Raw genomic sequence first — 12160 nt, forward strand, 5'->3', positions numbered from 1 at the left:
GGGTGGCTGTAAGCAATCTGGGCTGGTATGCAGTGTGCAAAAACACACTCAAGGTGCTTCTGCCCCAGCATAGGAATTTGGAAGCAGGGATGAAGAAAGTTCCTGCACTCTGAAACTTCCAAAATCATCCTAAGCTGAGAGCTGCAATCCTACCACTGTGCACACCTATAGATACAAAGAAGTGGTGGTATCTAAGTGTCATTCACACTGAGGAAGTGCTAGTGACTTCCCAGGATTCTCCATCTGTCTGGGCAATTGGGCTGGGCTATACCTGTTTATGAGTCCTAGGGCAAATCTTCTGTGATTTCCTACTGAGAAGGATGCCCAGCTGGGCAACCTTTGAGTTTTCTGCATCATTCTGGTGACAAACAGCCTATCAAAGTCAGCTCAGAGCTGACTTTCAGTTTTTTCATTTTCTCCATAGGCAGACATTCCCAGTTTTCTTCAGAGTAATGATGGCTCAGCTGGAGAGTTCAGTGAAAAGCATCCCAGCTGGGAAACCATCAGACTCAAGTGAGGTAGGAATATGAATACACTGGACTTTGTAAGGGGAAGAAAACTTAGGTTAAACTGGACAGTACAATAAAGATGTATAAATTTAAAAGTAATTTCCTTCTGAACTTTGTCTAGGAAATGTAGTCAGACACTTTCATTCACCAATGTATATCGACATTGATATGCAGGGTAACATATAAGTAGCATCCTTTTTTTCCTGAATTGCACCATGTCAAAAATCTAGTAAATCCAGCAGAAGCTGCAACCAGAAAATAGGCATTAATCAGAAAAATACTAAACTGTGCAGTTGGTCTGCACCCCTGTGTGGGAGCACAACATTATTTTGGAACCAAGAGCTGCTCTGAGAGCAAGCAAGTTAACTCCTAGCACTTAAAGCCACTGATCAGGATGGAATTGCCATGGAGTGTTTCTGCTGTGATAAATATGCATTTAATGTGGTGAAGCTTTGTTCCTTTGTCTTCAACAACAACAGTGCTTTAGGTACAGCAAATGCTGAAAGCACATCCAGCAAAGTGAGAGGAAATGCAGCCTCTTGGGTTATTGTCCCCTTGCATCCTGTAGGTACAACTGGAGAAGCTGCTGCGCTGGAACATCGCTGTGCGGAATTTCCACATCCTCATTAACTTGGTCAAGGTCAGGTTCTGGCTGTTTTTCTGCCTTTGCCTCCAAATTCTCAGTAAGGCCTGGTGTTCCCAGGCTTAGGAGCACTGGGGAAAATCATGAAGTGTGACTGACTAGTGGAACAACCTGAAGGTGATAATTAAAGCCAGTTATAATCTGTGCCCAGTCTCACTGGATGAAATAACCCCTTCTGTCAGTTATGGAGCTGCTTCATTCAGTGTCTCTTGAGTGTGATGCTGTTTGGGCCAGAAGGTGATAGGTACAGCTCCACTTTTCTCCTTGCTTAGGTTGATCATTACTGTTGATTTTTACATATCTGAAGTGATAATTGGCAAGCCCAGGTTCTTCTATACAGCATTCACTGGAGCCCTACCTGTGCTCCAGATGCCTTTGGAGAGCATAAAGGGTAGAGCTGGACTACTTAGTTCAGTTTTGTCCATAGTTCAGTTTAGTCCACAGCAGCACCAGGGTTACCTTCACATTATTTTGCCTATCTCAGTTTTGCTTTGTCAGTTATGTAATTATTTGCCCATCAGCTGGGCTTGGGTCTCTTGAGACCCAAACTGTTAAGAACTTTAGACTCGTTGAGATAATTTTGTGCCATCTGCAAAAAGGGCACCTTAGATCACTGAACAGCAATCCTGCCAAGGGCTTCCACCTGAGAGCCACTACAGTTCATGTGCTTATGTGGTGTTCCTGCTGAAACATGAGAATGGATGTTCACACATTCACAGGGGTGTGCCATGAAGGGCTGTTTTTAATTGGGTGCTGTGCTTACATGGTTTTCTTTAGACTTGTGGACTGATCTGACTCTTTTTTCCTCTTGTCCATGTAGGTATTTGACAGCAGGCCTGTACTCAGCATCTGCCTGAAGGTAAGCAAAAGTTCAAGATAACTGAAGAGAGCAGTTTAAGTACCAGCTTTCTTGAATCATTGCCTCTAGTGCAGTAGAGTGGGTACTGGATTCTCTGGAAGAAGCAGATACTGTTCCTTACACCTTGCTAAACATATATATGTATAGTGATTCTAACATTTTGCATTTAGTTCAGTATTATTCCCAGATGCCTGGTGGATAAAACCAGAGATGTTTACAATGATGAGACCTTGTCCTTCCTTTGCAGTGATTAAAGTGGGACCCTTTACTGATCCTGTGTATTCCAGTACAGCACATATGTACAGTATTCACATGAATATAATCTTCTAACCAAGAACAGTCTCTGGGGTAACTTGGAAGATTGTATCATTGTCTCATCTGACTTTGTGATGGTTCTTTGAGAAGGAGTCTAAATTTGCTTGCTGATATATTTATCTCTTTTATAGTATGGCCGCCTCTTTGTAGAAGCATTTCTGAAGCTTGCCATGCCTCTCCTGGACCACAGCTTTAAAAAGCACACGGTAATCCTGGGGACAGAACTGGCTTCAGCCAGTTGGGAATCATGACTGATACTTCCTGCATACATGCATCTTACCTCTATCCCATAACCCTTTGAAAGGACTGCTAGGACTAAGGCTGTTTCAATATTCTTGTTTCCCTATGGAAAAGTCCTTTGAGAATTATTTGTTCATCTGCTTATTTATTGCAGGATGATGTACAGAGTTTGCTGAAAACCTTGCAGATGAGTACCAGACAACTTCATCACATGTGTGGCCATTCCAAGGTAAGATAAATTCCAATTGCAGCACAAACTCTTGTCCTAAGGATGGTATTATTTCCCTTCCACTGCTTTTCCAGGGCACTTGCAGGTTCTGCTTGGATGCTTCCAGCAGTGTCTGTGCAAGCAAAAACTCTGAGAGAAGGTGAAATAGCCTTGTTTAATGGCCCAAAAGTTGAAGCATTTATTCTGGAAGTGGCTGACTTGGATGTTATGTCAGGTTGGCATAATGTTTTTTAACACAGAGGTTTTGGACATCTTGGCGTCTGTAAGGGGTTGTTTCTGAGAACACAAGCTTAGATCTTAGAAGCCTTGAACAGAGTACAAATGCCAGATTGATAATATAGGAGAGAAGCTTTGCCAAAGATGAATAGTCTTGTGAGTCAGAAGAATCAGGAACAGGAGGTGGATGGGGAAAAACCCTGCTCAAAGTCCTGTTATGTTGGTAAGGGCAAAGGGAGAAGGACGGTGGTAACAGTCTCTGTGGGAGACTTGGGGCAGGAAGGAAGAAGATGATTAGAACCTTGCTTACAGTGTGGAAAGACAGTGCTTTTTGCAAGAGAGAATCACACAGGAGGAGACAGAAAGAACTTCATGTGTGCTGCTTTGTTCCTGACTCCTAAAAGGTTCACGAACACTTGTCTAAGAAGGGAGCTTTGCCAAAGTAGCTGAAGGGAGAAAGCCAGCTACCAGCATGGCTCCCAAGCCAGATTTGCTACCCATTTAGGCAAGAGCTGGCATCAGGAGCATAGATATTTAGCTGAAGATCAGAACGTGCTGTTGCACCTCTCAGCACAGGGTGAGAAGTGAAAGCTGGCACAAACCCTGACAATGCTAAAAAGTCCTCATGTTTGAAAGTGAAATACTCATGCCTGCTTTAAAGTCACAATTCATCTTGTTAACAGGATCACAGCATTGCAGCCTTTCATGTTATGTCTGACCAGCATGTTCAAATGCTGTGTCCCATGGTCCCCGTTAGCACAGAGCTGCAGTTGAACACCTGTGTTCTACCACTTCCCTGGTACAGGTCTCTGTGCCAAATCATTTTGCAAGAATGAGAAGGCAGAAACTGAATCTGGGGCAAGTAAATGTATGCAATGAATGTTCCCTACTTGTTTGAAGAGGAGTTGACACCAACATTTGTTAAACCAACCTTGATTTCCCTTTCACACAAACCTCAGGGACACTTGCTAAACCCATCGTGCAATGTGACCTAGGGTTTGTCACTCTCCCTCAATGTGTCTTCAAAGAGTACTACACAGCAGGCAACAGCAGTCGGCTTCACCTGTTATTTCCTAAATATTTGTCATTTTCCTTTTCACACCAAGCCTCTTTTCTGTTTACATATGTAACCCTGGGCATGTGGACAGTTTCTGAAGACAGATTTTTGCCAGTGCTGTACTTTGTAGAGTCTCCAAACTGCTTGCACACTGTGGGGCAGGTTCCAGGGCCCAGGGAGCACTGTGAGTGTTGATTGTGTCATTAGCAAGTCATCTGCTGATTTGGTTCTGATTAGTGCTGATGATTGCTAGCTCCTGCCTATCACATAGGCTGGAGAACAGCTTGCTGTTGGTAATCAGTTACCCACTCCCTGTTGGCAGTACTTGAAGCAAAGCAGTGTCCCTCTGCCCAGGCATGTTGAACTCTTCCAAAAAATGCAGGTGACCTGAATTCAGAGTACAGCTACTGAGAGCATCTTAATCCCAGAAGATTACAAAGTATTCTCATAAAAGAGGAAAATACTTACATACAAAATAATTGTGCAGGTTTTGGCAGGTGGACAGGATTTCTGGTTTAGCAATGACTTAGCAATGCAGATTGAAGCCTAGCAGGAGGTGCTCACCCAGAGCTAAATCTCTTAGGATACCTGGCATAGCTGCCCTTCCTCTGGTGGTTTTTGCTTACAGCAACTCCATCTGTTCCTCCTGTCCTAGATCTCCAAAAGCCAGTGCTTCTTTGCTCCAGAGAAGCTGGCTTTGGAGATTATAGTGCACACACATTCCATGTAAAGGAATTGCTTGAGGCACTGAGCAAGAAAAGGTTGTGATGGGAGTGGGTGTATTTAACACGTTTCTTGTTTTCTCTTTTCTGAGCTTGGGAATTCAGCAGAGGAGTTACTAGCTTCTCTTTAGAGTTCAAGAAAAAACCAGGCTTCTTTTATTTTAATCTAGGTGAACGTGGATATTTGGATTGTTGTAAGGGATCAGTTTAGACAAAACACTGATCTGAGCTTTATTTTTTAACAATAGCTATAATTTGGCCAAAAGTGATGTCAAGCTTTGTGGGGGTCATGTCCATGCCACCTGATAGCCAATGGCTTTTAAACAGCCAGAACACTTAGGCAAGAATCAATCCTCATCGCATTTTACTGTTGCATAGATTCACCAAGACATTGGACTGACCAACCATGTGCCTTTGTTGAAGAAGTCCCTGGAACAATTTGTGTACCGAGTGAAGGCAATGCTGGCATTCAACCACTGCCAGGAGGCCTTCTGGGTCGGCATCCTCAAAAATCGGGATCTGCAGGTGAGACTCACTGCCCTGCCTGGGGCAATTAAACTCTGGGAGAGGACAATGCTCACCTTGTCCAGACAACTCTAACTCTCCCCTTGTGTGTGGGTAAAGCTAAAAGGCCAAATTCAGCGTGACCATAGTACAGTCATGTCTAGTGAAGGAGAAAGAAGCATTTTATTTCAAGATTAAGAGTGTGCATCTTTAGGCTCTTGCACTGAGGGGTCAGATTTGATCATAATTAACAGGTATGGGGATTTTTTGGCTGTTCCATGGCAAGAACTATACATGCACAAGAGGCAAGAGATAAAAGGTCACTTGAACACCTTCACATACTTTTATGTGTGGCTTTAAAAGAAGCTATTTCTGGCTCTTCATCTCACTGTAGAAGCAGGACAGTTAAACAAAACCTGATTTTTTTTTTAAACTCTAAAACTTTTTATTTAAGAAGGCAACAAAATGCCCTTTTCTTCCATCCCACCCTGGCACGCTCTGGCCGCTTCACATACACTCAGTACAGCTCTTGTGTTCAACTTAGGGAGAAGAAATTTTGACTCAGGCCTCTGAGGAGAGAGGCTCGGAGGAGGACGAGGAGGACTCGGCCGAGGGCCCCGCGGAGGAGGTACTCGGGGGCCGCCGGGCTGCGCCTCTCCAGGGCGGGGGAGGGCGGGGGTGCAGCCCCGGCGCTGACGGCGGCGCGTCCCGCAGGAGCCGAGCGGCAGCGACACGGACGACAGCGAGGAGCGCGGCGGGGCCGGGCCCGGCGCTGGGGCAGCGCGGCCCTGAGGCGGCGGGCGGCGGGCGGGGCGCGGCTCCCGCGCAGGCGCGGCGGCGGCGGCGGCCATGTCGGTGCAGGAGGACCCGGTGCAGCGGGAGATCCACCAGGACTGGGCCAACCGCGAGTACATCGAGGTGATCACCAGCTCCATCAAGAAAATCGCGGACTTCCTCAACTCCTTCGGTGAGGGCGCGGGGCGGGGGCTGCGGGCGGGCCGGGCCGTGCGGCGGCCCGCGGTGTCTCACTGCCGCCTCTCCGCAGACATGTCGTGCCGGTCCCGGCTGGCCACCCTGAACGAGAAGCTGACGGCGCTGGAGCGGAGAATCGAGTACATCGAAGCCCGGGTGAGCAGCGGGGCGGTGGGCCGGGTGCGGGCCGGGCCCGGGGCCGGCCCTGGTTGAGGCTTTTCCTTTTCCCGTAGGTGACCAAGGGAGAGACGCTGACATAGGCCCGGGGCGGCCCCGGCCCCCGCCGCCGGAGCACCGCCGCCCCTCACCCCGCTCGGGGCCCGCCGCCACCGCCGCCGCCTCTGCTCGTGTTGCCAATAAACCGCTGTGCTCCTGCCCTGCCTGCTCTCTGCGTGCCTGCCTGGGGCCGGGCCGCGGGATGCCCGGCTCCCTGCCACCGTCCTGGATGTCCAGAGCCTGCCCTTCCATCCGCCTGACCCACGGGGTTTGGGCACACGTTCCTCCCCACGCGTGGGGGCTGTACCACAGGGGTTGCGGGCCTGGCTTTTGTCAGCTCCTGGAGGCACCTGACTGGCCTTTGGGGTGCTTTGTGCTCCTGCTGGGATCACAGCAGAAAATCTGGTGATCCCTATGGTCTGGAGGGTGTCTCAGCCTTCACATGTGCACATGTCAGGGCAGCGTGGGGGACAGCAGGCTTGCCTGGTGTGGTGCACATGCCACAGGAGAGGGCCCTTTGCCAGCACCCGGGAAGAGATGTTTCTCTTCTCTGCGAGGCAAGTGGCAAGGAGAAGGAAGTCTCTCAGCCCTTCCCACTACTCCTCTATTTATCTCAGTTTTTCAGTGGGCATCTAGAGCTGCAGATTCACTGCTCATATTTAACGTTTGTTGGGGAGTCCATGGAATTGTGTCAGCAAAGGTTTTATTGCTTCCCAGCAGGCTTTAAATATCTTGGTATATTCTCCAAGTGTAATCTTAACTTCTCCATGATGGCACTGTAATGCCTGCAGTGTTTACTGAGTTACTTAATGTTTGTTATATTTTTGAGTCTGTCTGACATCAGCTGGTTCCTTGTTGACGTAGGTCCTCCTCCGAGCTCACAGTTTTGTTCTCCATAGGAATCTCTGTTTTCCACTGTTTGAATAAGTGCTCCTTCAGCTTTTCCCTCAGTTTTCATGGTTACTGTCAGGTTGGGCTGCACATCAGGGAGGCTTGGCTGCCTTTGGAGCATAGTACCTGTGGAAATGAGTGATTTGTAGCAGCCCTGCAGTCGAGTGGAACAGCCATTGGTCACTGCCCTTAGGTGTAGCAGCCATATCAAATGAGACTGTTGCCATGAGGATTGATGGATGGAAGGAAAGCAGCTCTCCCTTGGCTCCAAGGTGGCTGCTCTGTAGCCCAGGTATGTCAGAAGTACTGCCATGGGCCATGCATTGCTTACTGTGGATGTGCTGGAGTCCTGAGAACTCCGTCATTGGAGATAACACAGTATTTATCTGGAGAAGGCCCTGAACTAATTGGATGTTGAAGTTGGCCCTGCTTTGAATGGGACGGGGTTGAGGCAGAGACCAGCAGAGGTTCTTGCCTAAATTATGCTAAGGTTCTTCAGTCCAAAGACTGAATGGGAGACAGGGTACCACAGACATCCCTGGCACTGTGTCTCCACTGGGCTGACCTCTTAACTCGAGATCCATTGCTTGTTTCTGTCCCAACTAGTAGCATGGTCTCCTGACTGGCTGTTGTAATGGCTCTTCTTCCTCTCATACCAGGATTTCTCAAAGGAGAATTTCTCAAAGGTTTTGCCATGCAGTTGGTGGAATCTGCTGGAAGACACCACTCCTCCCAGGATATGTGCTCTCACAGAGCTTCAGCATTGTGGGATCAGCCAGTCTGGTTCATCTCCCAGCAGGCATCCCAGGCAGCTCACTGCACTGCAGAGTTCAACCCTTTTCCTTTCAAGGAGTCTTACTAGTTCCCTAAGGAGCCAGGTTTTCTGGTTGGCTGCTGCTTATTCCAGGCTATCTCTGGGAGTTGAAGCCTCCTGGTCCTCAGGCTGGTACTGCTTCCTCCAGCAGCTGCTGTGATCTGCAGCCTTGTAATACATGGGGCTTTGATACATTTCATTACTTTAAATACTGGGGAATTCAATTTGCCTTTTTTCTTTGTACTGTATTTTGGTTTGTTTTTTTGGTGTTTTGTTTTTTTGGTTTTTTTTTTAATATGATGCCCCAGGAACCCACATTAAACTTTTCTGGAGTGGATTTGTGTATTCTAATTTAGTTGTCCGATTTACGTGGCGTGTTAGTGGTGCTGTTTTTTCCCACCACACATTTAATGTAGCAGGAGATGGCTGTGTCCTCTGTGTCCTGATACCATGCTGTCCTCATCTCCTGAGAGGGCTGGGTGCTCTACGTAAGGTCAGCAGAGACCTGTTGGTGGTCTGAGACCTTTTCCCAGAGTCCGAACTGCAGAGAAGCTGGTTTGAAGCCCCTTATGAAGGTGCCAGCATTGACCTAGAGAGCCTGAGCCAGTCTGAGCCTGAGCCTGAGCTTGGGCAGGCAGCCAGGCCTCATGGAGTGATTGGAGCAGTCCAGCAGTCCTCATTAGAGGCTCCAAGGTTTGGGAATGAGCTGTAGTGTTTTGATCTGGGTGGAACACTCGGTGTATTGGCATCACCCTTTGTGTGGTGTCAGCAGAACAGGGATCTAGAGCTTGATTCAAGCTTTGCATAGCCCAAAAAAGTTTTAGTCTGATCCAGAGTACATTTTTTAAGATGAATGGATTGGAGCAGACTTCTCAGTGCCTACTGTGAGCAGACCCTTGATTTTAGGAAACAGTTTTAAGGTGAAATGTACCTCCATCCCTTTATGTTGCAGGTGATTGAACCTGATAATTCAGTGAGCTGAAGCGATCTCAAAAGAGGAGTGTTTTAGGACACAGCTGAATTGTTGAGGGAGAGCTGTACTTTGATCCTAAGAGCTTTGCAAGGCTGAATTTTAAAGATCCTAGAAGATGGTGTCTGCTTGCATCCTGGTGCCAAGGCACTGACAGCAGTGGATGTCCCTGGAGTAGTTGTCTCACAGAAGATTGGCCCTGCCAGCCTGGGATTGCTGCTGCTCCCCAGGTCAGTGGGACAGGACGGTCACAGGAGTATGGGAGGTTTCCAGATTCACTGAGGCTTTGTGTCCAATTTCCAAAAGCTGCCAGCAGTACTGCTCTGAGCTCTCCAGGTCCTGGGAGCTGGGGACTTGGCCTTGGAGTACATAAAAGCTTTAGGGTGGCTGTACCATGAGCTCACCTTTTCACTCACCTTCCCCATCCCTTGCTCCCTGTAAAATCTGACACAACTTGTGTGTTTTCACTTTATATCACAGAAGTGTGAGGCCAGTTGTTGACAGAAACCTCTTTTTGAAGGAGGAGAAGATTATTGTTGGGTATGTCCTGAAGCAAAAGCTTGAGAATTATATCCTGGGGAAATAATGGATAGATCAAACTCTGAGTCCTGCTGACTTCAGAGTCAGGCCTGTGGGAGGTCTCAGGTTCACCTTGGCTGAGGGATGCCCCAGCCAGTTTGGTCAGTGCTGCACAGAGCTGCTGGCCCAGCCCCAACCTGGCTCTGTGACTCTCCCTGTGTTGTCCCTCTGCCAACAGGTAACCCCACCAGGTAACCAACCCGTGCCTCCTTACCTTTGGAGGCTGTTCTTCCTGGCTTTGCCATCTCCTGGCAGGTACATTGCTGACAAGGCAGTGGGGGACAGGTCACGGCCTGCCTTGCTGACAGAGTTACAAAATGGATTCCAGGACCAAACCCATCCCACAAAACACCAGGATTAAATATCGAAATCCTCGGTGTTGCCTGTGTTCTTAAAAGTGCTGAGGAAAAGGGCTTATCAAGAGGGAGGATGAGCTGAAGCTGGGAATTGTCCCTCAGGCTCCTGCTGATTCCCGGGGAGCATCTGTGCTCCCCTGCCTTTGGCTGTGCTTGCATGAGGCGCTTCCAGCCCTATTGCTAGACCAGAAGACTGGGGATGGAAAGGGAGCCCAGTGAACTGGGAGAACAAGGAAGAGGAGAGGAACAGATATTGGAGCAGATTTTTTTAGACATTGCTCATGGAAGCGGTTCTCCAGTTAGGGCAGTGGGTGGGGAGAGTATCCTGGGACCCCACGTTGATCCCTGTGCTTGCTGCAGCACTGCTCAGCCAGGCCAGGGGCTGGGAAAGGTTCACTGTTCCCTACTTCTGTCAGCCAGCAGCTTGCCCTTTATGCATTTGAGCTTTGTGTTGGTGGGGCTGCACTGTCTATCCTGCTGATGGGCCTGGGCTTCAGCAGCCAGACAGTAACTGGAAGACTGCCCTTGTAGCTAAATTGGAAGGACCAGAAGCCAGACACCCCCCCCTCCCTGTCATCCCTCAGAGCCCATTTGTGAGCCTGTAATGTGCTGACCATAATAAAGGGGAGCTCCCATAATGAGGGGATTTCCATCATTACCTGTAGAGATTAAGGGGAGGATCCTGTGCTTGTCACTACTGGAATCACTCACTCTTCTGCCTCAGGAGCTGTTGATAGCAGCACCTGAGGAGCTCAGTAATTCTCCAGGAAGTGAGTGATACATCCTGACCTTTGATTTAGCCTGCTCAAACAGGCCTAGTTCCTACATTTAACGGGCTTTAGCAAAAAGGTTACTGTGTTAATTTAAAATACTAATACAATGAATTATTATGGCAGGTAATTCCACAGAAGGGTACAGAATGAGAAAAATTTTTCCAAAAAATCTTAGTAAGGTACAACATTATCTACTCTTATGATTCCACAAGGTTTCATAGCTAAACCTCAGGCTTTGTCCCAGCCAAAAGCAAACATCTTTCACATGATTTCAGCATAACAGGGTGTTATTGGTTCAGTGATGATCTGGAAGGTTAGGAAGTGGGTTGTATTCACTGCTTGTTGCTTTTTTCTTCTCTCTCAAAAGTCTCATAGTTTAAAAGCAGAAAGGTAGCTGTAAACTACCTGTAGCTTGCAAAGTACAGCTGGCAGTGAGGCATAATCCCCCTGCACTTACCTGAGCTTCAAAGATTCACAACAAGTGTTGAAGCAGACTTTATTTAAAGGAAAATAAGTAGCAACTAAGTAAATGCACAGGAGGGAGTAATTTAACCAGCCCATTGGATGAAAGTCAGGGTAGGGCAAGAGGAGTCATGGGAATGTTTAAATCTGTCAGAAATGTGATGACATAATGAGCAATAACTACTCTCTGTTCCATCACTGGGCCCCTCCTACACTCACTGAGCAGTATTTCTACATTTCTAATGCAACCTGCCTGTGTGACAAATCCACACACATGTTGCACCCAATTAGTGTCAAGCACAAGAGCTGCTCTGGCTCTGTCTCACCTCTCTAAACCCCTCCTGGAAGCAATTTTCCCAGCATACAAAGAATAAATCCCCATTCTCCCGAATCTCTCAGAGGACAGTTCCCAAATAAGGGCCAAGTAAACACATGTAATACATGATAAAGCATTCTAATTCATTAGATAATCTTCCCAGCAGTAGGTGCAGGGTATTAGCTCTCTAAGTGTTCAATGTTATATGTAATTCAAAATGCCAGGGGAGGTGAGACAAGGCACTTGAATAGGCACTTGTAGAAAAGAGTGGAATACCTGGCTTAAAAAACACAAACCTCAATCCTTTTCCCCTCTAAAAAGGTACCAAAAAATCACAGCAAACAGCCAAACAAACTGGAAAAGAAAAATAAATGCACACCTACTCTAGGAAGTATAACTTACTTTGCCTGTGTTCAGTCACTCCAGAAGCATCAGGAGATGAAGAAGTGAGGAGAGCAGAGGGAGGGTGTACAATCCTTCCTGGGGTACCAACTGCACCAGGGTCAAACCATTAGCT

General features: G+C 47.6%; 2 protein-coding genes across 2 annotated transcripts in view; both read left to right on the plus strand.

The window, feature by feature from the left end:
- FANCD2 (FA complementation group D2) overlaps positions 1 to 6098 on the plus strand; it is a 35704-nt gene extending 29606 nt beyond the window's left edge. The window contains exons 37-44 of the mRNA XM_068201764.1: positions 425 to 518; positions 1078 to 1149; positions 1973 to 2011; positions 2458 to 2532; positions 2721 to 2795; positions 5169 to 5315; positions 5839 to 5922; positions 6009 to 6098. Of these exons, the coding sequence (XP_068057865.1) occupies positions 425 to 518; positions 1078 to 1149; positions 1973 to 2011; positions 2458 to 2532; positions 2721 to 2795; positions 5169 to 5315; positions 5839 to 5922; positions 6009 to 6086 (664 nt within the window). The 3' untranslated portion in view covers positions 6087 to 6098. The remainder of the gene's footprint in view (positions 1 to 424; positions 519 to 1077; positions 1150 to 1972; positions 2012 to 2457; positions 2533 to 2720; positions 2796 to 5168; positions 5316 to 5838; positions 5923 to 6008) is intronic.
- BRK1 (BRICK1 subunit of SCAR/WAVE actin nucleating complex) lies at positions 6098 to 6642 on the plus strand. The gene is made up of 3 exons (XM_068201763.1): positions 6098 to 6261; positions 6340 to 6422; positions 6500 to 6642. Exons 1-3 carry the CDS (start codon positions 6144 to 6146, stop codon positions 6524 to 6526), a joined length of 228 nt encoding a protein of 75 aa, XP_068057864.1. The 5' UTR covers positions 6098 to 6143; the 3' UTR covers positions 6527 to 6642.
- Positions 6643 to 12160: the final 5518 nt, after the last annotated feature.

The sequence above is a fragment of the Anomalospiza imberbis genome, chromosome 11 (genome assembly GCF_031753505.1).
Source record: "Anomalospiza imberbis isolate Cuckoo-Finch-1a 21T00152 chromosome 11, ASM3175350v1, whole genome shotgun sequence".
Lineage (NCBI taxonomy): Eukaryota > Metazoa > Chordata > Aves > Passeriformes > Viduidae > Anomalospiza > Anomalospiza imberbis.

Excerpts from the sequence above, each read along its gene's own strand:
- BRK1 (XM_068201763.1), top strand. The coding sequence starts at position 6,144 with ATGTCGGTGCAGGAGGACCCGGTGCAGCGGGAGATCCACCAGGACTGG. Across the intron at positions 6,262-6,339 it reads GGACTTCCTCAACTCCTTCG|ACATGTCGTGCCGGTCCCGG; the intron begins GTGAGGGCGCGG and ends GCCTCTCCGCAG. Across the intron at positions 6,423-6,499 it reads TCGAGTACATCGAAGCCCGG|GTGACCAAGGGAGAGACGCT; the intron begins GTGAGCAGCGGG and ends CTTTTCCCGTAG.